At 42.9% G+C, this 27950-nt stretch overlaps 1 protein-coding gene across 1 annotated transcript in view; it reads right to left on the reverse strand.

Moving 5' to 3' along the window:
- Positions 1 to 27950, reverse strand: part of LOC141107887 (neural proliferation differentiation and control protein 1-like) — a 64713-nt gene that overhangs the window by 24634 nt on the left and 12129 nt on the right. Inside the window, exons 2-4 of the mRNA XM_073598929.1 lie at positions 14683 to 14814; positions 6064 to 6162; positions 2794 to 2982 (exon numbers count right to left, since the gene is read on the reverse strand). Coding sequence (XP_073455030.1) covers positions 2794 to 2982; positions 6064 to 6162; positions 14683 to 14814 — 420 coding nt within the window. The remainder of the gene's footprint in view (positions 1 to 2793; positions 2983 to 6063; positions 6163 to 14682; positions 14815 to 27950) is intronic.

Raw genomic sequence — 27950 nt, forward strand, 5'->3', positions numbered from 1 at the left:
CATCCAATTATGTGCAAGCAAAAATGCAACTTTTTTTATTTTCCTTGCACGTGATTGGGTACTCTTTGCAAAGTGAAGCCTTACCTCATTTACTAAGCTCTGGAGCAACTGCACTTGCAGAGGGCAACTTCACTTTACAAAGTGCACAGTCTATTTGCCTTAAAATCAACCCCTCTGTGTCAAAAAACACGGTGCTCCTCAGAAAACATATGCAACTCCATTTCCCAAGTCTTTGCAAAGTACAGAGTTAATTTAAAATGGAAATCCACCCAGGCAAAAATAAAATAGGGAACTTTTAGTACCTCTTATCAGGCATTTATTGACCCTGTTTGGGAGATTTTCCCTCACTTCCTGTCTAGATGGCGCAAGTTTCCATGACAGGAAGTGATGCAAAATATTCCCAATGTGGAACCTGGACAGCAAGAAAAACTGACAGGAATTCTATTTCTTACCTACTCTCCTAAAAGAAAAAAAAAAAAAAAGTAAAAAAACACCTGCTGTCCCCATTTGGAAGACAGGCACTAATATGTCTTCTGACACCGGCAACCAATTGAAGTTTCGAGTGAGGTGAAATCTTCCTAGTGCAATGGGCTGCAACAAAAATTATATGTGCCATATTGAAAAGATTTTTCCCCCCACTTCCTGTCCTAGTAACTGGTGCCATGTAAGTGAGAAGAAATCTCCCACACAAGGTCTCAGATGACAGTAAAAAAGAATTAAAGCGGTGTTCCAGCCAAAATGTTTTTTTTTTTTTTTAAAGTCAGCAGCTGCAAACACTGTAGCTGCTGATTTTTAATAAGGATATTTAGCTGTCCAGGGAGCCCGCAATGTCAGCCCCCCCGAGCCCGATCGTTCATGGGATCGGGTGCAGGCGCCGCCATTCCAACTAAGGGAAACCGGCAGTGGAGCCTTGCGGCTTCACTGCCGGTTTCCGACTGCGCATACGCGAGTCCCGCGGCACTTTGTGAATGGCCAGCTTGTCTTCTGGGACACACACATGTCCCAGAAGACAACGGGGGGCTCGCCGCAGAAGAGGATGTGACTTCCTCGCCTGTGGCCTGGCTGGATCCAAAGTACTCTTAGTACTTCCAAAAAAGGTAAGTTAGAAAGTAAAAATTTTTTTTTTAAATATCCAAAAACGAGGGCTGGAGAGGTGGTCTTTCATTTAAGACCACCTCTCAAAATTGGGTGGAACTCCCCTTTGATTATTTTTACTTTTGGCCACCTAGTTCTGAAATTTACGCAGCTCTGCCACAGCATAGCTGTTTGTCAGGGATAGGGAGTGGGGGGTGGAGAGACCTTTTCTTTTGTTTTCTGCCATTAAGGATTTACAGGCCTTGCTCCTCTCCTAGCCTGTGACTGGACAGTGAAAAAGAAGCTGCAGACTGATGAGCTCATCTCTCTGTCACTCTCCTACTATCAGAATGTTCCTTGTTAGCCCATGAGCAGTGCAGCATAGCTGACTGGCTCATTGTGCTGCTTCTCCTTCTTGCATTCTAAGCTCTGTTGTGCAGTATATTGCAAGAGGCTGATATCTAGTCAAATTCATATTCAAATACAGATACTAAGGCTACATTCACACTAGCTGCCTGTGTTTGACTTATTTAAATGCAGAAAAAGTGATCTGGAAATTAAACAAAACCTTTTTGCTTCCAAGGTCAAGCTCTCCTGCTTTTAAACGTACTTGAGATATGTGTGTTTACATGCTTTTGCAGTATCTAATTCATACTGTGCAGTGTGAATTATACCATTTAAAACCATTACGTACATTTATTTGCATTTAGAAATTTCATATCAGTCCATATAAACATGCAAATATCATTGGTAGTGTGAATGAGGTTTTACACTACATGGAATTAAAAAAATATACACGTAATGAGGTATTAGTCCCTGTTCACACCTATTCATAACAGGAGGATTATCATTTTTTTATTTTTATTTTTTTATGGGGCCTGTTCACACCTGAGAGTATCTCTTCTGTGTGTCTTGGAGAAAGGCACATGTGCTTTTTTTTGCAACAATGCACTTTTTGGGCCCATAGATTTCAATGGAAGCACAAGAAACCTGCATTAAAAACCACATGTATAACACATGAGAATGCAGACACACAGGTGTGAATTTAGTCTGAATGAATACAGAACTGCATTAATTAATGCCTTTTTTGACAAAGCTCAGCTTTAAACAATTCTAATATCTAATACAGGTCAACAAAATACAATATTCATAGGCATGTGCAGGGGGAGTGCCAGGTGTGCCTGGGCACACCCTAATCACTACCTGTGGCGTCGATTTCCCCTACTGCCCAGGCTTCCCCCCATGTTGGCGTCCGTCCCACAGTGCTGCTGGCTTTCCTCTACTCCTCACCCTGGCTGCTGCGGGGGTGTGTCAGGATGGAGATCGGGGAAAGGGACTAGTAAACATGTCATTTACCAGCCCCTTGCTTTTCTAAATGAACACACTCGCTCACTGTGTCCATTCATAACTGAAGCATAGTAAACCGCGTTTACAATGCTTTCGTTTGTGAATGAACAGGAAGCCACTCAGCACAGAGCACTTTTCATTCATTCACTGCCCCATGCAGGTGAGGCTGCAGAGAAAGGCATGCTTGCTTGAGCTTTGGGGTGTACACCCTAATGCAATGGGCCTCGCACATTCATCGCAATATTATTATCTTATTGGTCATTGTAGGCCACACAGCCCCATTTTTCCCAAGCTCCATTTTTTAATACAGAAGCTGTGATTTATTGTAACACTCATCATAATAACAAAAAGATTGTATAGAGTAGACATTACCCAATGACATGGACTGGTTCATTTCAGACTTCCTCCTCCTGCCCATGTTCTTCACTTTCAGCTGGGGGGAAAAGGTTGCGGCAGCTGGGGAAGGGCTTCTTGTTGGTGTGACATTATAGAGATTTGGGGATTGAATCCCCTGAGATGTAGCCTGTGCTGAGGCAACAATGTTTGTGGTATCGACAGAAGCTGCACAGAAAAGAGAAGACCTTTGGTTACAGCCTTGCAAAGTATGATGTGTAAAATCTGGAGCTGATGTCATGGAGGTGTGTTCCTGAGCAGCCTGATCAGTGGCGTTCTTAGGTTGATATGTGCAACAGTGCTACTTTACCTTGAAGGGTATGTAAACTCGATCAATAAAGTTCTCTTATTTCCACCCTTTTGGTTGCAGGAAGGAAAGTTGCACCATGTATGGTCTTAGGAATTAGGAATTCATAGCTGTGTTGTCATGCCAAAAATGAAGGTAGGAGCACACTGTACAGTACTTCTGGCACATCGACAGTCATTTTTCTGTACTTGCATCTTGTTTAATGAGATAGAACACAGTAAAATGTGCATGTATTGCAGAGATGTACTACGTATGTTTTTTTGGTCTATACATATGCTGTAACTGTCACCACCAGTGAGCTATTTATATAGGAATTAGAGTGCATCTGAAGCCAAAACATATTCACATGGTTATAGTGTGCATCAATTTGGGAGCACTGGTATGCTGTACAGTAGAACCTTGGTTTAAGAGTAACTTGGTTTGAGAGCTTTTTGCAAGACCAGCAACATTTTTAACTAAATTTTGACTTGATATACAAGCGATGTTTTGATATACAAGTAGCGTCATGTCACAACGGAGTATAAAAGAGGAGAGAGGCACTTCTAAGTGTAGCAATATGGTTACATTTAATGAAGGTACAACATTTAGCAACTCACATGGATGATGATTAAAACAGGGACATCTAAGTATGCAGGAATCCGAGGTAAAGCTGTCCACATAGACCATCCTCCTCACTGCCATCTATGTTGCCACTTTCACGCTGCGCTTCACGAGTGGTTCAGTCGCTCTACTGCAGGGTAGTCTTCCCGGTCACGATTGCAGACTGACAGCAGTGAGAGCCGGTGGTGTGGAGGATGGTCTATGTGGACAGCTTTACCCTTAGATGCCTGCATACATAGATGTGCCTCTTTTAATCATCAATCATGTGAGTTGTACCTTCATTAAATGTAACCATATTACTACACTTAGAGGCACCTCTCTTCTATTTTATACTCTGTAGCTCCTGCTGGATTTTGCTTCTAATCCCCTTGTGGAGGCTTCCATTTGTGGATGGCCTTTTTATGGTTACACAATCTATCACATTGCACATCTTGTTATATGGACTATAAACTGAAGGACCTATGAATAAATGGTTGTGGAACGAATCATCTGAGTTTCTATTATTTTTTATGGGGAAATTTGCTTTGATATACAAATGATTTGGTTTACAAGTATGTTTCTGGAACGAATTATGCTTGCAATCCAAGGTTTTACTGTATGTTACACATTGTGTGATGTATTGTGTGTGATATTCCAACACAGACCCAGGTCTCAACCACATTGACAAATTTAAAATATAGTCGAAAACACCTGTAGTAATTCCTTGAGGTGGTAAGCGGTCGATACACTGGCTTGTAGTGTCCTCCTAGCACCCGGGCAAACATGTAGATGAAAGAAAGCCAACAGCTCAATCTTCCACAATTAATACATTTATTAATCCAGGTGCGGTCCAAAATAATACAGGGCTTACATGTTTCAGCATGTAGCCTTAATCATAGCCAGCTTTATTTCAACTACATTGACAAATTACTTTTCATCATGTTCCCTATACATATTGGCCCTAATTTACTAAAGGAAGAGAGTATGTTCACTTTCAAAATACATTTTTATTTTACAAAAGGAATTTTCACTTATCTTAGTGAACTAGATACAAAAAGTGAAATTTCACTTTACAAAGCATACCCAATCATGTGTAAGGAAAAATTACAAAATTTGGATTTTTAAAACATTTTCTTGGATCAGCTGAAATTCATACAGTGGGTGGCACTGTAAGCACCACCCACAAACTTCTAAAAACTTTGATGTAAAAAAAAAAATGAAGGAGACGTGCAGGAAATTGGCAGATAATAGTGACTGCATTCAATCAGATATAGGGGTTTATTTACTAAAGCTAGAGAGGGCAAAATGTGTCACAATTCCAACCAATCACCTTCCAGGTTGTATTGCTAAACCTTAATTAAACAAGCTGAGGTTAGAAGCTGATTGGTTTCTTATCAGAATTGTGATTAATTTTGCCCTCTATAGCTTTAGTAAATAAACCCCATAGTCACTGTTTGGGTATTGAGGCCGCTTTTGGTACTGCAGTTGCTTGAATACAATAGCGGTCAGGAGAAATTCCTTCATCTTTTCTGTTTAGCGCACATGGGTGAGACAAGTGATGGGTCATGTATGGCTAACTTTAGCGAAGGAAGGTGTAGTTGTGCTGAGTTCAATCAACCAATCCGGTGCATGCAAAAACCTGTTTTTTTAAATTTTTTTAGAAATTTTCCATCCAAGTCTGTATTAAAATTTTCACTCACAGTGCAAGTAAAGGCCAACTATAATTGTTGTTAAAAACTATCTTACCTTCTCCTCCAACCTATGCTGCATAGCATATATAAAAGATATAAGTGGAACTACCTTTTCTTCTATCCATTCCAGTGTGGTCACATAACTGAGTAGCTCCAGCTGCCCTGAGCCAGGGAGCACTGGACAACGGCTCTGAATTCCTGGACCCATGGCGTAACCAGGCAGATCACATTGCCTCTCTATTGTTGGCGCTCTCCCCCCTCCCCTGGTGCTCTGACACAGGGGAATTGAAGCTTCTGCATAATGTGACAGCACCGGAGCAGATAAAAGAAAAGGTATTTCCACTGTTCGCTTTTTTAAAGGTTATGCAGCAGAGTAGGAGGAGGAGGAAGAAGGGAACACCTGTATCAAGTCCTTACTTCCACTTTATCAATAAATATAGTAATTATAATATACTTGTCTGGGCAAATGTTGAACTGTTTTTCTTTTTTTTTCCCCTTTTTTTTCTGTTTATTTTTTTTGTAGTAGACCGGTTAAATTTCTCAATGTGACCAGTTGTTGATTTCCGCGATGTGCGGTTTACTGTGTGCATTTATTATAAATCTCAATAAAATCAATTTACAAAAAAAAAAAAATATAGTAATTATAAATCTTCTTTAGCCCTTTTCACATACCAATGCCTGTAGATATTATTCTGTGGCCTTTGGTCAGCCTGTATTCCTGAATAATGTCGATCATTGAATCAGGTCCTGTAAACTTTGTTCTGCTTCCGGCTGTAAAAACAAGATATGAAACTTTATTATGTCTCTTTTTTTTTTTTAAAGATATTTTTATTGGGTTTAACCACTTCAGCCCCGGAAGATTTGGCTGCTCAATGACCAGGCCATTTTTTTGCAATACGGCACTGCGTCGCTTTAACTGACAATTGTGCAGTTGTGCGACGTTGTACCCAAACGAAATTGACGTCCTTTTTTTCCCACAAACAGAGCTTTCTTTTGGTCTTATTTGATCATCTCTGCGGTTTTTATTTTTTGCACTATAAACAAAAAAGAGCGACAATTTTGAAAAAACCCACAATATTTTGTACTTTTTGCTATAATAAATATCCCCAATTTTTTTTAACCACTTCCATAATGGGCCTATTCTGGCACTCCTCTCTTACATGTAAAAATCATATTTTTTTTGCTAGAAAATTACTCAGAACCCCCAAACATTATATATTTTTTTTAGCAGACACCCTAGGGAATAAAATGGAGGTCATTGCAACTTTTTTTCTCGCACAGTATTTGCGCAACAATTTTTAAAACGTGTTTTAAAAAAAAAAAAAAAAAAAAAAACACAGTTTCATGATTTAAAAAATAACAAAACAGTAAAGTTAGCCCAATTTTTTTATATAATGTGAAAGATGATGTTATGCCAAGTAAATAGATACCAAACATGTCACGCCTTAAAATTGTGCACACTCATAGAATGACGCTAAACTTCAGTACTTAAAAATCTCCATAGGCGACACTTTAAACATTTTTACAGGTTACATGTTTAGAGTTACAGAGGAGGTCTAGTTCTAGAATTGTTGCTTGTGCTCTAACGCACGTGGCGATACCTCACATGTGTGGTTTGAACAACGTGTACATATGTGGGTGGAACTAACGTGTGCCTGCGCTTCTGAGCGTGAGCTACCGGGGACAGGGGCGTTTTAGATTTTTTTTTTTTTATTTTACTTTATTTTTTTTATCTTTACTTTTACAACATCTTTTCTTTTACAACATTTTTTTTTTGGATCACTTTTATTCCTATTGCAAGGAATGTAAACATCCCTTGTAAAAGGAATCATTGGTGACAGGTCCTCTTTATGGAGAGATGCGGGATCAATAAGACCCCACATCTCTCCTCCAGGCTGGAAAGCATGAGATCGGAAAAAAATCCATGATCCCATGCGTGGAGACAACAGCATGTCGGAGCTGATAATAGTAGAACAGGTAGGAGCTTGGTAGGTCAAAGTCAATGAGTAGTTGATAGAAAGTTTTAAAGCCCTGTGCATCATATAAATGACATAGGTATTTAACCCCTTTAGAGTACCAGCGATTGGGACTGGGTAGGGAGTACAGTTCCTGTAGATTGGGATTGAACCACAGAGGGTTATTGGGGGAGGTCGACCAGGAATGTTTAGATATCTTTAAAACAATGGATCAAAATAATGAAAGAGAGGTAGCGAATATGGATGTGCCGGGACGAGCTGGGACCCGGCCTCTATAGATAATGTTATGGAGGGTTTCTAAGGAGGAGGCAATGGCACCCTCGGTAGTAGTAGTACATGCATTCGCAGATCATGTCTATACACTTAAAAATAGATTTAGGGATTTTACAAGGGGAGTTAGCCAGAATGTACAGTCATTTAGGTAGATGGATCATTTTAAGGGTGCTGGCCCAGTCCATAAGATCCAAAGGCAAATCCATCCATTGTTTGGTTTGCTCTTGTAGTTAAGGTAATAAGGGGTCTAGGTTATTAGTAATGTAGGCAGACAGAGGTATCTGTACCATGACTCTGAGATACCTAAAGGAGGATACTACCTGTAGTCTGGAGTCCTCGTGAATCTGGGGAATCGCAGCGGTATCCAAAGGAAAAAGATTGGATTTATCCCAATTCACCCAATTCTATGGTGGCAATGGGGAGACCTTTAATTAAGGGGGAGGAGCGAATGCGTACTGCAAGTGGCTCCACAGCCAGAGCAAACAAGAGGGGTGACAATGGACACCCCTGCCTTGTGCCCCTAGTAATCGGGAAAGAATCAGTAACGTGATTTAACTCGGATACGGGCAACTGGAGAGGTATAGGAGGAGTGCGGAAAGAGTCTGAGTGGCAAGAATATTGGCAAACATCCGGATGTTTCCAAAGCCATATCTCCGTGAGACAATGAACCTGTGTCCAGTCCACAAAGGAGGGGAAGGGTCTACCACCACCCCCCAAGAGGTCCATAGCCGGGTCTAAAATGGCATTAAAGTCACCCACATAAAGTAAGAGGCCTGGGGGTCTGGACAATAGCTGAAGTGACAATTTAGACAATACCTCCACCGAAAATGGGAGAGGGATATAAATATTTACAAGGGTGAATGTCACAGAGGAAACTTGTAAGGTGAGTACAATAAATCTCCCATCGGGGTCCGTGTAAAATTTCAGTGGAGAGAGATTTGGCCAGTAGAACAGAGACCCCCCTGGAATAGGTTGTGTGTGTGGTGTGGTAAGATTGGGCCAGCCACGGGCGCTTGATGACTCTCACCTTAGTGCCAGTAAGGTGAGTTTCTTGGAGGCAAATGATATGGGGCAACATTTTTTTAAAACGGAAAAGACCAGGGGCTGCTTCTGGGGTGCATTCAAACCTCTAGTATTCCATGAGACTATCTTTAAGGGCTTCGCCATGTTAAGGTAAACAGTACAAAATGATCACATAAGGATACAGCGCCATGTAAAACCTAATTGGTTGTGCCACCCAGAACATTCTTGAGCATGCGTACATTACAGTGTGAAGATCTAAGGTTATTTTAGTAAGAGCAGTGAAGGTAATAAAAATAAAAAACCAATATACTCTCCCTAGGGCAACAACAGTAGAAAAATAATCCATTATCGTTATGACTCACGAGGTATAAAGGCAACATGGTGAAAATGGCAAACACAAACGTTGTAGCCTAGGCACACATATGTAGAAATCCCAGGATCTGTAATGATGGGCCAGAAGGCAATTTCGAGGAGAAGATGTCACGGTCAGTCACCCCTGTGTCTGGGTGAATTTCCATAACGATCGTTCAGCCACGCCAAGGCTTCTTTGGGGTTGGTGTAGAAGTGGGCCTTACCATTATGAATGACGCGCTGCTTGGCGTGGAAAAGCATAGCATATGGTAGGCCTTCAGTACGCAGGCGAGCTTTCACTGCTGCAAGAGAGATGCGTTGACGTTGAACTTCAGTAGAGAAATCAGGATAGCCCGAAATGGTATTGCCATTGAATTTAAGTAGCCCTTTTTCCCTTGCCAGGCGTAGAATGGCTACCTTGTCCTGGAAATTAAGGATCCATGCGATAAAGGAGCGTGGAGGGGCTCCTGCTGAAGGGGGGACGTGGAGGGGTTACGGTGCGCACGCTCAATGACATATGAGAATGAGGGTGCATCAGTACCATAAATGTCCTGCAGCCAGGAGTATAGAAACTTTTCAGGGTGTGAGCCCTCTGCACGTTCAGGGAACCCCACAAAACAGAGATTATTCCTGCGTGTGCAGTTCTCTAAGTCATCGAGTTTAGCGCGGAGGGTTGCCACCCACTCATAGTATCACGCACTGTAACTGACAAGGGGTGTACAGCATCTTCCAGGGAGCTTATGCGTTCCTCTGTGGCCCCAGTTTTATCACGTATTTTCTGAACGTCCTGTTTCAGGAGGGAGAAATACATACATATGGAGGCTATCTGAGTGGAGAGTGAGGCCTTACAGTCCTGTATAACCAGCATAATAGTAGACAGTGTAGGCTCATTAGGGAGAGAATCAGTGTCCTGGCAGCTTTCATCATGCTGTGGGGAGTCCTGGGACAGAAGGGGGTCTATTTTAGTAGTGAAAAGGGCAGGAGTTGAATCACTCACTAGCAGAGCCCCGGTCAGCAGAGGAGGATACCTGCAACGTGTCTGACGGCTCTGTCTGTGTCCCAGCGCCATCTTGCCACCGGAACCGAGCAAGTTGTTCCGCCGCGGATGGGGGCCAGGGCGGCCCGTATTTCACCATGTCAGCCAGCCTGGTGAGTGCCCACAGCTGTGGGGAAGGATTTAGCACCTTTTTGCGAGGAGATAGGACTCAGAACTCAGGATGAAGGCAGGATGGTCGTTGAAAGCCGGAGCAGTGTTTCTGTGCGGCCGCTCGCTCCACCATCAAGCCACGCCCCCCCACTTTATTAGGGCTAGTTTCACAAATTCACATCAATTGCAAGATTAGAGAGGGGGGGAGAGAGAGCGCGAGAGGGGGAGAGAGAGCGCAGCACTGCTGCTCTTGGGCACAGTGCTGGGTCAAGATCTGACTGAGGGTGCTGAGCGGCTGATCATGGAAGACTTTTTTTTTAATGCAGAGAATGCATTAAGGTAAAAAAAAATTTAAACCTTTGCAACCACTTTATCCTTAAAGTGAATTTGACCTTACTTATAATGTTTTTACAGTACTGAACTTCAGGCCCTTTAGAGAACATGCAGGACCAGGATTAGTTTTGGATCATAGTCTCAGGTTGTATTCAGAGCCTTTAAGGTGGTGGTGGCACTGAACTCAAACAGTGAGGATTTGCTATAAGGAACATCTAGAACTGTTAATTATACCAAAGCAGTACCTAAAAATTATACCTTTTATCTGAAATTCCTCCTGGAAAACAGTAATGAATTTCCTGGAGTGTGAGGGTCAGGGCCGTCTTTATTATTGATTGGACCCTGGGTGAACATTTCCCCCCCCCCCCCCCCCATGCAATTTCGCTCTCCACCTACTCTGAGACATACAAAAAAATAGCAGTTTACTGAATCAAATCAGGCAGCAATTGCGATTGGTTGCCAGAGGTTACAGTGTATCATTACCGCTCACTGACTGGCTGCTAGAGGTTACAGCACACATTGCGGCTCACTGATTATTTGCTAGAGGTTACAGCACATGACTTCTGCTTGTTTATTGGTTGCTAGAGGTTACTGTACATCAATACTGCTTGCTGATTGGTTGCTAGAGGTTACTGGACATCCCTACCACTCACTAATTGGTTGATAGAGGTTACTGGACATCCTTACCACTCACTAATTGGTTGCTAGAGGTTACTGCACGTTATTACTGCTCACTGATTGGTTGCTAGTGGTTACTGCATATCCTTACATCTCAATGATTGGCTGCAAGAGGTTAGTGCACATCATTACTGCTCACTGATTGGTTGCTAAAGGTTACAGCACATCATCTCCTCACTGCCTGCACATCATGGACTGGGGAGGTGAGGAGACGCATCAATAGACAAAAAACTCCTTGGGATCCTTGGACTCCTGTAATCAGTGACATTACTGGGGGGGGGGTTAATCAGTGGCAATGCTGGGGGGTTAATGGGATCAGTGGCAGTGGTGATGGGGGGGGGGGTTAGTTAGCAGGCAACTACACTGTGGCAAATTCTGAATCATGTAGAGGATTCTACACTGACCACCAATGTAATGGGGAATTTGCACTGACCAACATGTAATGGGGGATTTTACGCCACTCACCAATATAAAGAGGTATTTCTACACTGACACCAATGTAATAGGAGCATGTACACCAGCCACCAGTGTAAAGGGGAATATACACTGACCTCCCTGTAAGGGGGAATTTACACTGACAATCATTGTCGAGGAGCTTTGTACTGACCACTAATGTAAGGTGACACTTCTACACCGACCACCAATGTTAGGGGGGAATTTACAATGACCACCAGTGTAAGAGCAATTCTGCACTTCCCACCAATGTAAAGGGAAATGTATACTGATCACCAATGTAATGAAGAATTTACACTGACAACCAATGTAATGGGTGATTTTACATCAACAACCAAAAAGGGGTATTTCTACACTGGCCACCAATGTAAGGGGGGATTTACACTCACCACCTATTTAAAGGGGGCTTCTACATGGACCACGAATGTAAGTGAATAGTCAAAACTGACCACAAATGCAAGTTTGGGTTTTTTTACCGATTACCAATATAAAGAGGAGTTTCTGCACTGGCCACCAATGTAATGGGGATTTACACTGACCACTAATGTAAGGGGGACCTTCATACATTTAGACTGTGTTCACATTTGTGTGTGTCGGGAACTCATGGTAAATTGCTTACCTGACACCACAGAAACGTGCTGCTCTTTAGCAGATACACAGCAGTTCCATTAATTGTTAACGACACCCTCACACATCTGCTGACATGTGCGTATTCACATGCACCAAAGTTTACGGCGCTGTGGCACCATGTTATGTTGAAAAAGGGTTCCACCTCCAATTAGCTTACCTTTGCACAACAGGCTGATGTTAGGCTTAATGACCACAGTTGTAGGCAAGACTTGCAAGCATGCCCCTTTACCCCCCCAGTGGGGCAGCATTTAGCAGAAATTATAGTGGATATGACCTCAGGGGGGCATGATATACATATGAATGCTGCCTCTATTTATATATCAATGCCACTGGTCCGCGGCTATTTACTTTTTAATGCTGCCGCTATTTACATAACAATGCAGGCTATTTACATGTTAACACAGGGTCTGCAGGTGAGTCATCTGTACACTGCAATAGGGCAGAGATAGGCAGCATTAGTAGCAGCACTTCACACTGATATATCAGGACAGTGGGACTAAAAATTCAAGGGACAAGGGAATTTAAACTGGAATAGTTGGCAAGACAACAATAATGGGGCCCAAGGCAGCTGCCCATTTTGCCTTGCCTTAAAGACGGCCCTGGTGAGGGTGCCTAGGCATTCCTGTTCCTCCTACAGCCTCATACCTGTATATCTACAGTGTGAGATTTGGTGATGTCACTATTTTTCTGTTCACCGTTCTCCTTGCTTGAAGTTCTCACATGAGAAATCAAAGCCCTGTCCCTACAAGATGGCCACCTATACCCAGAGACACAGTGAAAAACAAGGTATGGTAAATCAGTAAAGGCGAAAGGCAAGCTGCAGGAAGACAACAGGCAGCTAGTCCTTTACCCTCTGCCTGCCTTTTTTTGGCACAGCTTCTCTTTAACTTTTTCAAAAATAAACTGAGTTTGAACCCCAACTGAAGTTTTGTTTTTTAAGGCTTTCAGGCTGCATAACTTATAAACAACATGGCTTTTTTGTGTTAGAGTAGGGGTCTCCAAACTAAGGCCCGTGGGCCACATCTGGCCCACTACTAGATTTTACTGTGCCCATAGCAACTCTTATGTGATGGGGCTTCTGATGTGAAAGAGAGACTCTAATGTAAGAGAGGGGTGCTCTGATGTGATGCGGGCTTCTGATGGAAAAGAGGGAATCTAATGTGAAGGGGGGGTTTAGATATGAAAGGAGGACACCTATGGAAGGGGGGCTATGATGTAATGGTGGACCTTCTGATGTGAAAAGGGAAACTTCTATAGCAAAAGAGGGAACTTCTGATGTGAAGTTATTTCTCGGAATGTGTTTATTCACTTAAGTTTTAATCATCAATTCATAAAACTGTTTTTTTTTTGGCCCACGAATAGGCCTATGTACTGAAAAGATTGGAGACCCCTGAATTAGTGCCTAAAATTATAAGAAGCTAGAGAGCTGGAACCACTGCGCTTTTGTGGGATATGTTTTTTTGTGGCACGGCACACTTTGGCAACCTCACCTTGGGTGTCAGAGGAACTTGTCCCGGTACTTCAGCTATCGAAAACTGCGATATCAATTTTGAGTGCGTGTAAAAACTTAAAAAATTCTCTCAGTTAAACAAAAACCTTTTGAGAGGGAGTCAACTTCTCTACCTATTCATTACTATTAACTACTCATAACAATTTAGGTCGGACATATTTGGATTGAAATTTGGCAGGGTCAGCATGTGGGGAGATGCAGTGTAGTGCGGTGGCAGTAATCAGAGTCCAGATGCAGTAACAGCACTGTATTTTAAATGTGGTTTAAAAGAGTACAACAAACTGTCAGGAAGTCAACCCAACCAGGTGCACTCACAATAGGTTGTAGCGAGCAGTGTAAAGCCTGTTACCTCTGTCTTGAGGAATGGAATGCAGCCTGGCCGGTCTGTGCCTAAACAGGGAGGTTTCCAGAAAGGATAGCATGTCTCTGCTCTTTTCCTACTCATCTGAAACCTCTCCCTACTGCTAATGCTGACCTGTCCCTACACTACCCACACACAAAAAGCATGCCAAACCCAGGAGTTAGAGTCTTAAATAGAATCTGCCCGACCCAAGATGGCCACTAGAGTCACATGGGGCTGCAATGTCTAACAGATAGCTTTCTCAGTGACCTAGGGAACCATTTTCCTCTTGACTTCCTCTCCTTCTGCAATGCTGTTGCAGTTGAGTGCCACCTGCAGTGAAGAAAATAGACTGCACCTGCCTACAAGCATGGACCGGACAAATTTTGATCCATGTATGGGCAAAGCTATAGCCTGCAATGCTGATCAGTGTATTCTGATGGCAGGGAAGTCTACCTGCTGTCAGAATGCAATAGCTCAGTGGGAAGAATTCCTTTATCCGCCTCAAGTGTGTGGATGGGAGAATTTTTTAACTCAATCCGCTGGTTGAAAAAAAAACAAAAAAAAAAAAACTTACCTTTGAATACACAATGGCCAGTCTTTGTTTCCTCAAACATGTGTCTGCAGGGGCCGCAAACATTACTGCCTGGTGCACAAAATTCTCTCTTTAGCAATACGCAGTCCAGGTTACTCGGACAACGGCTGTCCACTGTGTGGAGAAAATGAAGATGTTAGAAGATGAAAACTGTAGTTATCGGTTACAGTACACTGAGGCAGATTCATATTGCTGCATGTAATTACGCTATTTTACTAAAGGAGTTGAGAATGTTAATACAATGAAGTGTGAAAATATTCACTTCAATTGGCTAATCATGTGATTAGCAAATCCCTGTTTTCTTATTTCATCTACACCTGACTGAATATTTTATTGTGTGAATATTCTCTGCTCCATTTGTAAAGCAGGCTCAATTAATATGCTTGCATTGCCTTTAGCGCACAAGGTAATCTAAATGTAATCTGTATGCATCCTTCAAATTGGTATGCGGTCTCAAAAAAAGTTTATCTGCACCATATTGGGTTTTTCTTTTTTTTTTCTTTTACATACTTTGGCACTAGTGATACTTGTCTCCCCTGCAGTCATAAAACGTACGTCAAAGCAAAAAAAAGAAAAAAAATGCAGTATATTTCTGCAATCATGCACATTTTCCCATGTTTTATCCCATAGATTCTGAAAGTACTGAAAAATACCCGTTGATCTACCAGAATGCAAAACACAGCATTTAGAGTAGTGTCATCCCTGCCTAGTTTTCTTTTGCTATACTACGCAATCTAACCCATGGTCTTCAATTGCAAAGCCTAGTCACTAACTGACTTGTAGTCCCAAGATAACAGTCCAAATAGACTCGTTGAGATACCGTATATACTCGAGTATAAGCCGAGATTTTCAGCCCTTTTTTTAGGCTGAAACTCGGCTTATACTCGAGTCATCGCCGTCTGCCTACGTGATCAGCGTGTCATGCAGACAGACGGCGGCCATTCCACTGTTCAAAAGCCGCGCCTCCTCCTCGTCTATGATAGGCAGAACACTCCATTTCCCAGCATTCAGCCTATCATGGACATCCTCTCATCCTCGTCCATGGTATGAGTATGAGGCTGGCTTTTGAACAGTGGAATGGCCGCCGAATGTTATTATCACACGCTGATTGGTGGATGCAGAGCGGCACACGATGCAGATCGCTACAGTGACACATGCACAGGACACAGGTAGGTGACACATGCACAGGACACATGCACAGGACACAGGTAGGTGATACATGCACAGGACAGAGGTAGGTGACACATGCACAGGACACAGGTAGCACAGGACACATGCACAGGACACAGGTAGGTGACAAATACACAGGTAGGTTGCACAGGACACAGGGACACATGCACAGGACACAGGTAGGTTGCACAGGACACAGGGACACATGCACAGGACACAGGGAGGCATGCAGCTGCAGATGGGCATTGTTGACCTTCTTTTTCCACTTACAGTAGCTGCTGCATTTCTCACCCTCGGCTCGGTCAATAAGTTTTTCCCATTTTTTTGTGGTAAATTGGGGCCTCAGCTTATATTCGGATAACCTATACTCGAGTATATACGGTAACTCAGGCAGAGAGGATTGAACACAGGACAGCTCTGAATTTCTCATAAGATCAACAAGATGCAGTTTTTTTAATGTACTTATAAAACAGATTTACTAAAACATTTTCAATGGTATTTTTAAAAGGGGAACAATTAAAAGAAGTTCACTTGAAACATACACATATAAGTTTTCAGTCAATTTTAACAACTTTCAGTTTACAAGGAATTGCAAATATGGTCACAAGTAATTTCAACAAAGCATTCTACCACCCACAAGATCGATTGATTAAAAGAATTTGGTTGATTGCAAAGTCAAAAGTGGACAACAAATTAGTAGCTTCAATACAGTTTTTTGAAAGATCTAACTGAAAAGAAATTGAACAGGAAAAAAAATGGCAATTTTATCAACAGCAATTTGATTTTTGATTTTTGTTGTATTTGATTGGGGAAATTCTGATTCCATCTTCTTGCAGGCAATCCAAATCATCTTAATAGGTCTTTGATCGTTTTGCAATTTGGATAAAAATCAATTGAAACATTTGATTGCTCAAATTTGCACGTCATATGGCAAGCTTTAGCTTCCTTTAACGGAAAGATATAGCAGGGTCCAGTGAGTATTGTCTGATGTCGGAGAAGCTCAAGTGTTAAGTACATCCTGACCTCCAATAACTTATATGTTTTTGGATACAGTGAGTGACTCTGTGATAGTTTGGTGGTGATCCATACTGACATTTATTGCACCTTAACCACTTGCTTACTGGGCACTTAAACCCCCCTCCTGCCCAGACCAATTTTCAGCTTTAAGAGCTGTCGCACTTTGAATGACAATTGCCCGGTCATACAACACTGTACCCAAATGAAATTTTTATCATTTTTTCCCCACAAATAGAGCTTTATTTTGGTGGTATTTAATCACAGCTGGGATTTTTATTTTTTGCTAAACAAACAAAAAAGATGGAAAATTTTGAAAAAAAAAAAAATCATGTTTCATAGTTTGTTATAAAATTTTGCAAACAGGTAATTTTTCTCCTTCATTGATATGCGCTGATGAGGCGGCACTGGTGGGCGCTGATAGGCTGCACTGATGGGCCCCCCTGCAGGGGGCACGCAGTCCGCTTATGCATGGGACGACGTCAATAGACGTCGTCCCGGCAATGTAGGTCCGCGCTGTTGCCGTCATTTGGCAATAGCGCAGATCTGAAGAGGTTAATACCATTTGGGAAGCTCCACTTAAAAAAAAAAAAAAAGGACTGATTGAATTTGTAACAAGAAAAATTCAATCAGTCCTTGATGCAACATTGAGCATCTTAGGTCTTGTTCACACGGGACATACATAACCATATGCAAGGGCTGTGCACCTGCACCCACACAAATGTCAAATTGGGAGTAGCGGCTGTGTCCTTACAATTACTGCGTCACAATTGACAGCAATGGGACTGCCTGCACAGTGACGCTCGGAACACTTGTGCATCCACACCCAGGTAAACAAGGCCCTCCACGGGCACACTATTTAGTACACCCCTTGTGAACAAGGCCTTACATGTAAATTGCTAAAGCTTTGCAATTCCGACTAGCAGCACTAGTGTTGTCGGTTTAAATCCCAACCACTGCCTGCCTGTGCCTGCGTGGATTGTCTCCCACACTCCAAAGACATGCTGGTAGGTAAATTGGCCCTAGTACATTGATGACGAGCCTATGGCATGAAAGCTAATTTGTCGGATCGCTACCCCCAGGCAGCCGAACCTCAGAAAGGGGCGCACACTGACCGGCCATCACCAGTGTGCATGCTCAGAAATAAGCTCCTCCAGTCATGTCACCGTGCCTGACATTGCGCTCAAAGATCGTCCCAGACAGTGGCGGCTCGCCAATAGGGGGGCACAGGGGCGCCGCCCCCCACAAAGCTACTCATCATTAAATAAGAAAAAAGTTTTTTTTCAAATTTAAAAAAAAAATACTGGCCCTTAAAGGGTGTGCAGGATGCAGGACACGAAGGTGTATGGGAAGCATGACCTGCTGCAATCACTGGAAAAAAACATAAAAAAAATAAATAATGTCCCTTTAAGTGTGTGCAGGGCGTCGGACACATAGCCGCTATGGGAAGCATGATGTGTTTGCAATCACATAATTGCAAACAAGAAGCTCTATTCGCTTCCTTTAGAAAGTCCTCGGGACGCAGAGCTCTGCTCCCTGAACACTCCCTCTATAGCATAGTTTCCTGCTGTGGTTTGTGATTGGCCTGTGCCTTCACTTCCAGTTTCTCTGACTCATTCCGGTGGCTGGTCTGAAGGTGGATGACAGGCGACTTGCTGTGAGAGCTGTGAGTAGGGGGGGAAGAGGGGGGACATCTAATGTAAAAGAGGACTCTGATGGGGACATCTAATGTAAAGGGGGACTCTGATGGGGACATCTAATGTAAAGGGGGACTCTGATGGGGACATCTAATGTAAAGGGGGACTCTGATGGGGACATCTAATCTAAAGGGGGACTCTGATGGGGACATCTAATGTAAAGGGGGACTCTGATGGGGACATCTAATGTAAAGGGGGACTCTTATGGAGACATCTAATGTAAAGGGGGACATCTGATGTAAAGTAGGACTCTGATGGGGGCACCTGATATAAAGAGGAGCTCTGATAAGGACACCTTATTTATAGGGGGATGTTGATGGAGACACCTGTTGTAGAAGGGGGCACCTGCTGTAAAGGGGGACTCTTATGAGGACACCTGATGTATAGGGGGCTACTGATGGGGACACCTGTTGTAAAAGAGAACTCTGATTGGGACATCTGATGTAAAAGGGGGCTCTGATGAGGACACCTTATGTTAAGTGGTTTTATTTTCTTTTACTTGAAACGTGGATGTAATTGGCCTACTGTGATGGGCACAGTGAGGCTGCAATTGATGGGCGCAGTGAGGCTGCAATTGATGGGCACAGTTTTATCTAGCAGTAATGATACACAATCACCTGATAAATGGCTATTTACAGTCCTGCATTACTAACAGTTACATTTTTCAGTTTGTTTGCACCCCCCCAAAAATTTTGAACACATGCCGCCACTGGTTCCAGAGTCTATGTAATCCGCTCTACAAGAAGCCAAAAAAGACAAACAAATCTTTGTGGGCAGGAAGAGAGGGGGGAGGGAGGCTGCACCTGCCAGGGACTCCTAGAGGGGCCATTACTGTAGCGGACCACGTGTGAGCTCCTCCCAGGGATCGAACATATGGTGGGGTGAGTGAAATTCTTTCCTCTGGGCTTCATTATAGTTTTATATGCAAATAATGATTTATAGTAAAATTTTCCTAATGATTGCATTGACTGTGGGATTCCAATCAGTGTATACTTTATTATGGGATGTCTGGTTGTAGTGATTCCTGGTTTCTTCCATTGCAGAAGTGATCTTTAGTGACATATATTATCCCCCCCCCCCCATATATCAGGAGGAGTGATGACTGTACTACTCATACCTGACCCCTCCCCCCCCCCCCATTCACACCTGAGAAGTTTGTTGAGTGATTCATGAAAGGCACCAAGCTCATGATGAAGAACCCCATTACTGTCAATGGCTCCGCATACACCTGAGTGTTCCGTCGTTTGAAAAAGCAAAGAAGGTTTTTTTGGGGGCAGAATTGTAAGTTTTTGGTTCCTTAGCGCTCATTCAGAGGGGTGATCAATCCCATACTCTGTACAGAGCCGCTAGCAGGTTTAATTCAGTGTTGACACTTTGAAATAAATAAGTTGGTTTTGTGTTGCAGTTTGGGCACTCAGGCTCAAAAAGGTTCCCCACCCTTGCCCTAGTGTGTGTATGAATGTGAGTTAGGGACTTTAGACTGTAAGCTCCTTGAGGGTAGGGATGTGAATGTACAATATATATGTTAAGCGCTGCATAAATTGATAGCTTTTGAAGTAACATCACAGAAAATATATATATATTTTAGACATTATAAATATATGTAGCAAGGTCTCCGGCCTTGTCCAGTCTAATAAGGCCAAAGATAGCTGACATCCTTCCATACGTAGTGGGTTGTGAGGCATAGTGGTGCAAAGATGGTGAAAGTCATTGGGCGCCAGACACTGGATGTAAAAGAGGTTTTATTTCTTTTGACAGTCCTTTTTGTATTTTTCGGGCAAAGAGGGTTAGGGCCAGGACACCCTTAGGGAGTTAAAGATTCAATTGGCAGACTCCGAGACTTTGATAGGACGACAGCCTTGCAGGGAAAGGCACCAGCAAGGCGACACTTCTGCACATGCAGGAATGCTGTCTCCTATGGCAACAGTCCTTTAACAGTTCCTAACTCAAACGTAACATTTCTTTCATCTCCACTACAACTGCCTCTTGAAGTTCTTCAACACTGAGCTCCCGGTCTCTCACTAGACCCTCTGATTCACCGACTCTGAATCCCTTGAGCTCCTCCAAGCTTGGCGGTGGTATCTCCTCAAGCATCACCCACGTTTCCCTGCTGGGTCCCTAGCTTGGCACTCCAGATACTTCTCAAGCTTCACCCCTGCTAACCAGCGAGGTCCCTAGTTTGACTCACAAGGCAAGCGTCCATGGGTTGGGTCCCTGACTTGATCAGTGCCTTAAGTTTCCCGATTGTCCACCGTGCCCGTTCGGTGAGAATATGGTTCTAGAACTTTCTTCAGTAACTCACTGTGGTCCCTGGTAAAGGTGGTTGGTCCCTTTGTGGCGACAGCTTCCCTTCTACTTCCGACCACTGACAGGTTCTCTGGCCAACAGAACAGTCACTTTCGGTTGGACTGCAAGCCGCAGTCCCAACCATGTGCTGCCCTCTTACTTCTGGATAGGCCCTCACACAGCCTGGCAGCCAGATGCCCCCGGGATAGGCCCAATCTCCGGCCTAGCAGCCCGGGGCGTACAACACACATCCACCCAGACAGCCATCCAGGTGACACAGAACATAGATAACCTGACCTTCCCCGAATATATAGGTTCTCCCAGCAGGCAAAGGTATTCAAGAAAACCCCTGCCCATTGGCTGAGATACCCCATATACCCATAACCTGAGCTTGGGTTACCCTTCTCATATTTAGTGCTACCAAGTTTTTGGCCACCTAGTGGTAGAAGAGAAAAGTGCAATAAGGCCAAACTTAGGGAGAAATCAATAGATCTCTATCAATTGACCAAGATGACTACTCTTGGCAAGTAAATTTGTGAGGAGCTCCCTGACTAAACCACAGGGTGCTACATATAAATACAGGAAATAAAAAAATATATATGTAAATGTAAACCCAGTAACTAGAATCTCATATAAAAACTTGAAGGCCTCATGCACACTGGTTTCTTGTAAATGCTGTTTATCCTGACTGGAAAATCCGTGTTATAAACTCACCTAAGCTGCATTTTTTTCAAACCAGTTTAGGCGAGTTTAGCAATGTTTGGAGTTTGTGCATTTATTTATTTAATTGGCCAGAATTTACACGTTTGACAGCATTTAGCATTATTTTGTGGTCAAAATTTCCTCTCCTGAATGCAATTTTAGGGTGTTCAGAAAACACCCTCTAAACCTCACTGCTACTAAACTGCTAAAAACGTCAACGTGTGCATGAACACATAGGATAACAATAGGGGAGTTCAAGGGCGGAAAGAAAAAATGCCCGAACTCACAAAAACATGAGTTTAACAGCAGCGTGCATGAGGCCTAATATGTCACTGTAATTTCAAAAGTAATTTTCATTCTTTTTGAATCTGCAGCTTCCTTTAAAATAATACCTGGTAAATTTAACCAAGAAGATCCTTGTTCAGGCACTTCCTACCGTAGAGTACAATATTTCATCCCTAAGGGCTAGTTCCCAACCTAATCACTGCTTTCTAGACATGCGCGATTAGTTTTGTATGAATCGGAAATTTGTACGAATTTCCGGAAATTCGTACAATTCGTGAGCATCCGAAATACGAATTTTTATGTATTCAAATTTTGTACGAAATTTCGTTTATGGACTTCAGATCCAAATTCCGTTACATCATAACGAACATTCGTTATTGTTACGAAAAGCTAACGAACCTAAAAGTTAAAAACCCAGGAAGTCAGCACAGGACAGGGATGGTGGGAGCCCCTCATAATGATACATTTATCATAACGAACATTCGTAATTGTTACGAAAATTTTAACAAACCTAACGAAAATTCGTATTTCGTATGAATCCAGATTGAATTTCGGACACGAATGACGAAATATGAATTCATTCTAATATGAAACAGAACGAAACGAAACAAATTTATTGACAGCGCACATGTCTACTGCTTTCAGTGTGCATTTATATATGCGCTTGTACGCGCGTTTTTTAATGCAGTTGTAATGTGTTCCATTGAATTTTTTTTCTTTTGTTCACCTGATAATTTGTTTTATTTTTTAAAGGAGTATGCTGATGTAGCGCCCTGGAGTTTAGTCAGGGAGCTCCTCACAAATTTACTTGCCAAGAGTAGTTATCTTGGTCGATTAATAGGAATCTCTTGATTTCTCCCTAAGCTTGGCCTTGTTGCACTTTTCTCTTCTACCACTAGGTGGCTGGGTACTTGGTGGTACTAGATACGAGAAGGGCAACCCAAGGTCAGGTTATGGGTATGTGGGTGTCCCAGCCAATGGGCAGGGGTTTTCTTCAATCCCTTGGCCTGCTGGGAGAGCCTATATATCCAGGTGAGGTCAGGTGATCTGTGTTCTGTGCCACCTGGACGGCTGTCTAGGTGGACGTGTTGTTGTACGCGCCGGCTACTAGGCCAGAGATTGAGCCTATTCCGGGGGGCATCTGGCTGCTAGGTTGTGTGAGGGCCTATACAGAATTGAGAGAGCAGCGCAGGGTTGAGAGTGCTACTTGCAGTCCAACCAGAAGTGATGGTTCTGCCGGCCGGAGAACCTGTCAGTGGTCAGAGGTAGAAAGGAAGCTGTCGCCACGAAGGGACAAAATTTTACCAGGGACCACAGTGAGTAACTGAAGAAAAGTACCGGAGGCATATTCTCACTGAAAGGGAGAGCTGCACAATTCTGACCAAAATGAGAATAGCAATTTTTTTGCTTAGAATAAAGATTATGATTCTCTCCTGATTCTCGCGGCGTAACATCATCTTTCACATTATACAAAAAAAAAATGGGCTAACTTTACTGTTTAGTTTTTGTTTTAAATTCATTAAAGTGTATTTTTTCCAAAAACATTGAGTTTGAAAGACCACTGAGCAAAAACAGTGTGACATAAAATATTGCAATAACCGAAATTTTATTATCTAGGGTCTCTGCTAAAAAAATATATATAATGTTTGGGGGTTCTAAGTAATTTTCTAGCAAAAAATACTGATTTTAACTTGTAAGCAACAAATGTCAGAAAAAGGTTTAGTCTTTAAGTGGTTAAACTGACTTAATTTACAGACCGAAGTTCATTCCTTTGATCTAAAAGTACTAAATGATAGTAGTTAAGCAGTTCCCGTCAGGCTGACGCAGATATACTGTGGAAGAATGGCTCCCCTGGGCGAAATCCTGTATGGGTACTACCATTCCTTTAACGGCCACCAGAGGGCACGCACCCGCTGCACAGCGGGGGACCCGTGTGCGTGGCCAGCAGGTACGATCGCCACCGGCCATGCGCGATCGCGTGCATGAGCGCCAGCACAGGGTTTTGTGTGTGTAAACGCACAAATCCCTGTGCTGTTGGGGAAGAGGAGCCATATCGTTTGTTCCTACTAAGTAGGAAAAACGATATGTCTCCTCTCCTAGTCAATCCTATCCCCCCACAGTTAGAACACACTGAGGGAACACACAATTAACCCCTTGATCGCCCCTAGTGTTAACCCCCTTCCTTGCCAGTAACATTTACACAGCAATAGCATTTTTATAGCACTGATCGCTGTATAAATGCCAATGGTCCCAAAAAAAGTGTCAAAAATCTCCGATCTGTCTGTCGCAATGTCGCAGTGCCACTAAAAATCACAGATCACTGGCATTACTAGTAAAAAAATAAAATAAAATAAAAATGTCATAAATCTTTCCAATAGTTTGTAGACACTATAACTTTTGCGCAAACCAATCAATATACGCTTATTGCGATTTTTTTTTTAACCAAAAATATGTAGAAAAATTAATATTGGCCTAAACTGATCAAGAAATTTGTTTTTTAAAAATTTTTTGGGGGATATTTATTATAGCAAAAAGTAAAAAATATATTTTCTTTTTCAAAATCGACGCTCTTTTTTTTTGTTTATAGTGCAAAAAATAAAAATCGCAGAGGTGATCAAATACCATCAAAAGAAAGCTCTATTTGTGGGGGTAAAAAGGACGCAAATTTAGTTTGGGTACAGCATCGAACAACTGCGCAATTTTCAGTTAAAGGGACACAGTGCCAAATTGTAAAAAGTGCTCTGGTCAGGAAAAGGGTAAAATCTTCCGGGCTGAAGTGGTTATCTCCCAGCGACAATGTTGTGATAAACTTGGCAGGCTGCCTGTTTTTTTGGGGGTTTTTTCTACAGCTATCAGGTGCGAGCAGAGAACTCTCTGCACTGAATCGGGCAAATGCTGTGTTAAGATGGTGAGGAGGGTAGAATCGCGATCTCGATTCTTTAATGATTAATCATGCAGCTCTAATATGCAGATGTGAGTTATGAAACTTTTTCAGAAAATTGGGCATATTTCAGTTACCACCCTCCTAGATAGGTGCTATGATTAGATAGATTTAGTTTTGTGCCCAGAGGGGCTGTATTTTTGTTGTTAGGTAAATTTAGCTTAGCTCACTGTAATCAGTGCAGCTGCACGTGACTGCTGAGAAGCATAGGCTCATTTATGACCAACTAATAAACCAATACCTTGCCCCCCCCCCCCAAAAAGACACAGAAGCTGATTAATTTGGAAATAGGGCAAGGCCACAGCTTTATTGAACTTTTCAAAAGTACAACTTTCCAAATGTACCAAACAATGCCAGTCACAGTATACCATGAGCACCCATAAATATAAACTCACATAGTCTAAGAGGCCTGTCCTTACCACCAGTGCCAGACAGGCATTAGACTAACCCCAGAATATACCAAACAACATGCCAGTCATAGTATACCGTGTGCACCCATAAACATAAACTCACATAGTCTAAGAGGCCTGTCCTTACCATCAGTGCCAGACAGGCATTAGACTGACCCCAGAATTTAACTTGAGGGCATAGCCCATAAAGCAACATCAATTGCTGGCAAGGTCAAAACCGCCACACGCAAGTCAGTGGTAAACTGACGAGCGCCCCACCGCAGCCAGCACCTGCTCGACACCAAATTGTAGGCCAAGGTGAACATATTTAGGCCAATCATTTAAATTAACCCCATCAGGTCTTAATAAATACTGTTATCTCTCTCAAGACCCCAGCGGCAGACAACAAGGCCACCAATCTTGTGGACAAGTTTGAAAACATAGGCATTCACCTTGCGGCGAAACAGCTCCAAACAAGAACGAGAAACAAGAACAAAGTATGTGACGGGCCAAAACCAGAAAAGGGGGAACAATGTTGGACCAAACAATAGATAGGTAAAACTGGCACAACACAGAGAAATACCATGCCTAATAGAGGAGGTGGAATCTACAGGCCGGTAATGCCCTACATTGTTACCCCATACATGCATGATAAGAATGAAGGGGCCTAAAACAAATTGTCTCAGGTAATACCAGCAGCCAGTGTAGGCCATGAAAACTGCAACAACGAATTCTGCCAACTGCAAAGGAAAATTCTCCCCACAGTATCAAAATTCGTTATGGCAAGAGGCCCAATAAACGAAGGAGTCAACAATGATCCAAAGTAATTCTGGGGAGAGACATGAAATCAGAACAAAAGGTGAGGACGAACATGTAGCAAAAATTCGAATGATTCCCATCTACCTAAAAGCCATCTCTGTCGTCCAAAAAAACCCACCCCATGGGCAGCAATGGCTGCGCCAATGGGGAAAGAATACGTGGGAAAAATCATGAGGAGGCAAGACCAACTGGGAAAAGGAAAAGGCGCAAGACCCGAAAGAATTCTAATTTGTTGAGGTTGGAAGAATAAGCGAGAGATAAAAACAAAGGATTCTGTGAGCAGCACATCCTCTGAGTTACCATAAACTGGGCATTTGTCCTCGGCAGTAAGTTCATAAACCCTAAAGGTGCCAAAGAATGCCCAAGAAAAGGCAACTCGAAACAAGAGAGCCCTGAATGCAAAAACAGATAGAGGGCAAAATGGAGAGGATGTCGGTTAAGTTGTGCACAGAAAACAGGTGCCGAGAATAAGGGAAGCAAGTCAGATGTTTCCAACCATTTTCCTTCAAAATCCTCTGAATAAGAAAACTTTGGAGATGTCCTCCCAGCTGAAAAGTCTGAACCAAACAATACAGCAGAGGGAGCAGTACCCACTGTCGAACCAACCACAACTATAACCTGCAGGTCGAGGAGGTAGGAGAAAAGATCCAGGTGCCCGACCCCCAGGGGTTAAGGTAGATATCATCGACAGGTGGAGGCACCCATTTGTCTGAAAATTGCCGACAGGTTACCTGGATTGTCTGGGAGGGGAGGCATGGAGGGGGAGAAACACAAGTCAGAAACGAGATTACACATAAAAGGAAGGACAAGGAAGACCCACGGCAATTGACTACATCTGAAAACACACAGTCAACTGAAGACATCCAAGCGCCAGAAAGACACAACAGGGAGAACAAACGTGAAGAGCGTGCAAAGAGGCAGTTAACCACAATAGGTATGGGCTCCACCAGCATAATGTTACACAACAAATAGTTGGGCCAATGAGACAGGCCAAGGTTCAGCAGACCAGTAATCCTGGAATAAAATGCCAAAGCTACTGGAGCTGAATGCAGACCTGTAAAAAACACCAGCTGTGTGTTCGACAATTCCTCCATTCATCCAAGAATGACCATTAGAGAAGTGCAAGAAGGACAACCGCGCTTCCAAGTCATCATGCATAGGAGCTAATAAGTGGTACGTAATGACGTGTATCTGATATACATATCATAGGGGCCCACAGAGTGCACTGCCATCAGAAGTATGTGGAATGTGAAAACAAGATGGCCCAAAAAGGTTGAAACAGGTTGAAGCTGCTACAGCCCTGGCTTCCTAGAGTCCCTTGGGAATTTAACCAAGGAAAAAAGCTAACCCCAGGAAGTCGGCAGACCATCCCCACAATGTCAATCTCAATGCCCAAAAGGACAGAAGATGGGCAGGACCTTCCATGTTGTGGGGATGGAACAGTTGCAGTGTACAGTAGGAAGTGAAAGGCAGATTCAACATCAGCCTTCACCAGAAGGGTAAAAGCACCATAGAACTTAGCAAAGAAAGTGCTGTATCAAAAGAGTATTGGTCCCAGGAATTCTCCTGATTAATACCACCATTAACCGACAAGCCTGCAGGGAAAGAAAGTGTTGTATAAGCTAATATACACACACATTTTTTATTTATTTTTTTTGGTTACCACACCAAGAGAGCAAACCCGAAGGAGCGTTAGAGGTGGATGAAAGCGATCCAAAACCCCTGGTTAAATCCCGACTGTAAGATCCATGCCTCCCTACTGAAAGGGTACAGGTCTAGCCAGTGCAACTTCCTTGAGACTTTCACTGGCATCCTTCCTCTTAGGAGGGATGAACTTGGAACCTGGTTTGGTAGGTGGTGTATTCCCCATTCAGAAAGTCGACTGCTGGGTGGGCACCACCGCCAAGGGAAGAAAAGTCGTGCACACACAGTGGCTCTCATTAAACA

This window comes from Aquarana catesbeiana, linkage group LG09 (genome assembly GCF_042186555.1).
Source record: "Aquarana catesbeiana isolate 2022-GZ linkage group LG09, ASM4218655v1, whole genome shotgun sequence".
Taxonomy (NCBI): domain Eukaryota; kingdom Metazoa; phylum Chordata; class Amphibia; order Anura; family Ranidae; genus Aquarana; species Aquarana catesbeiana.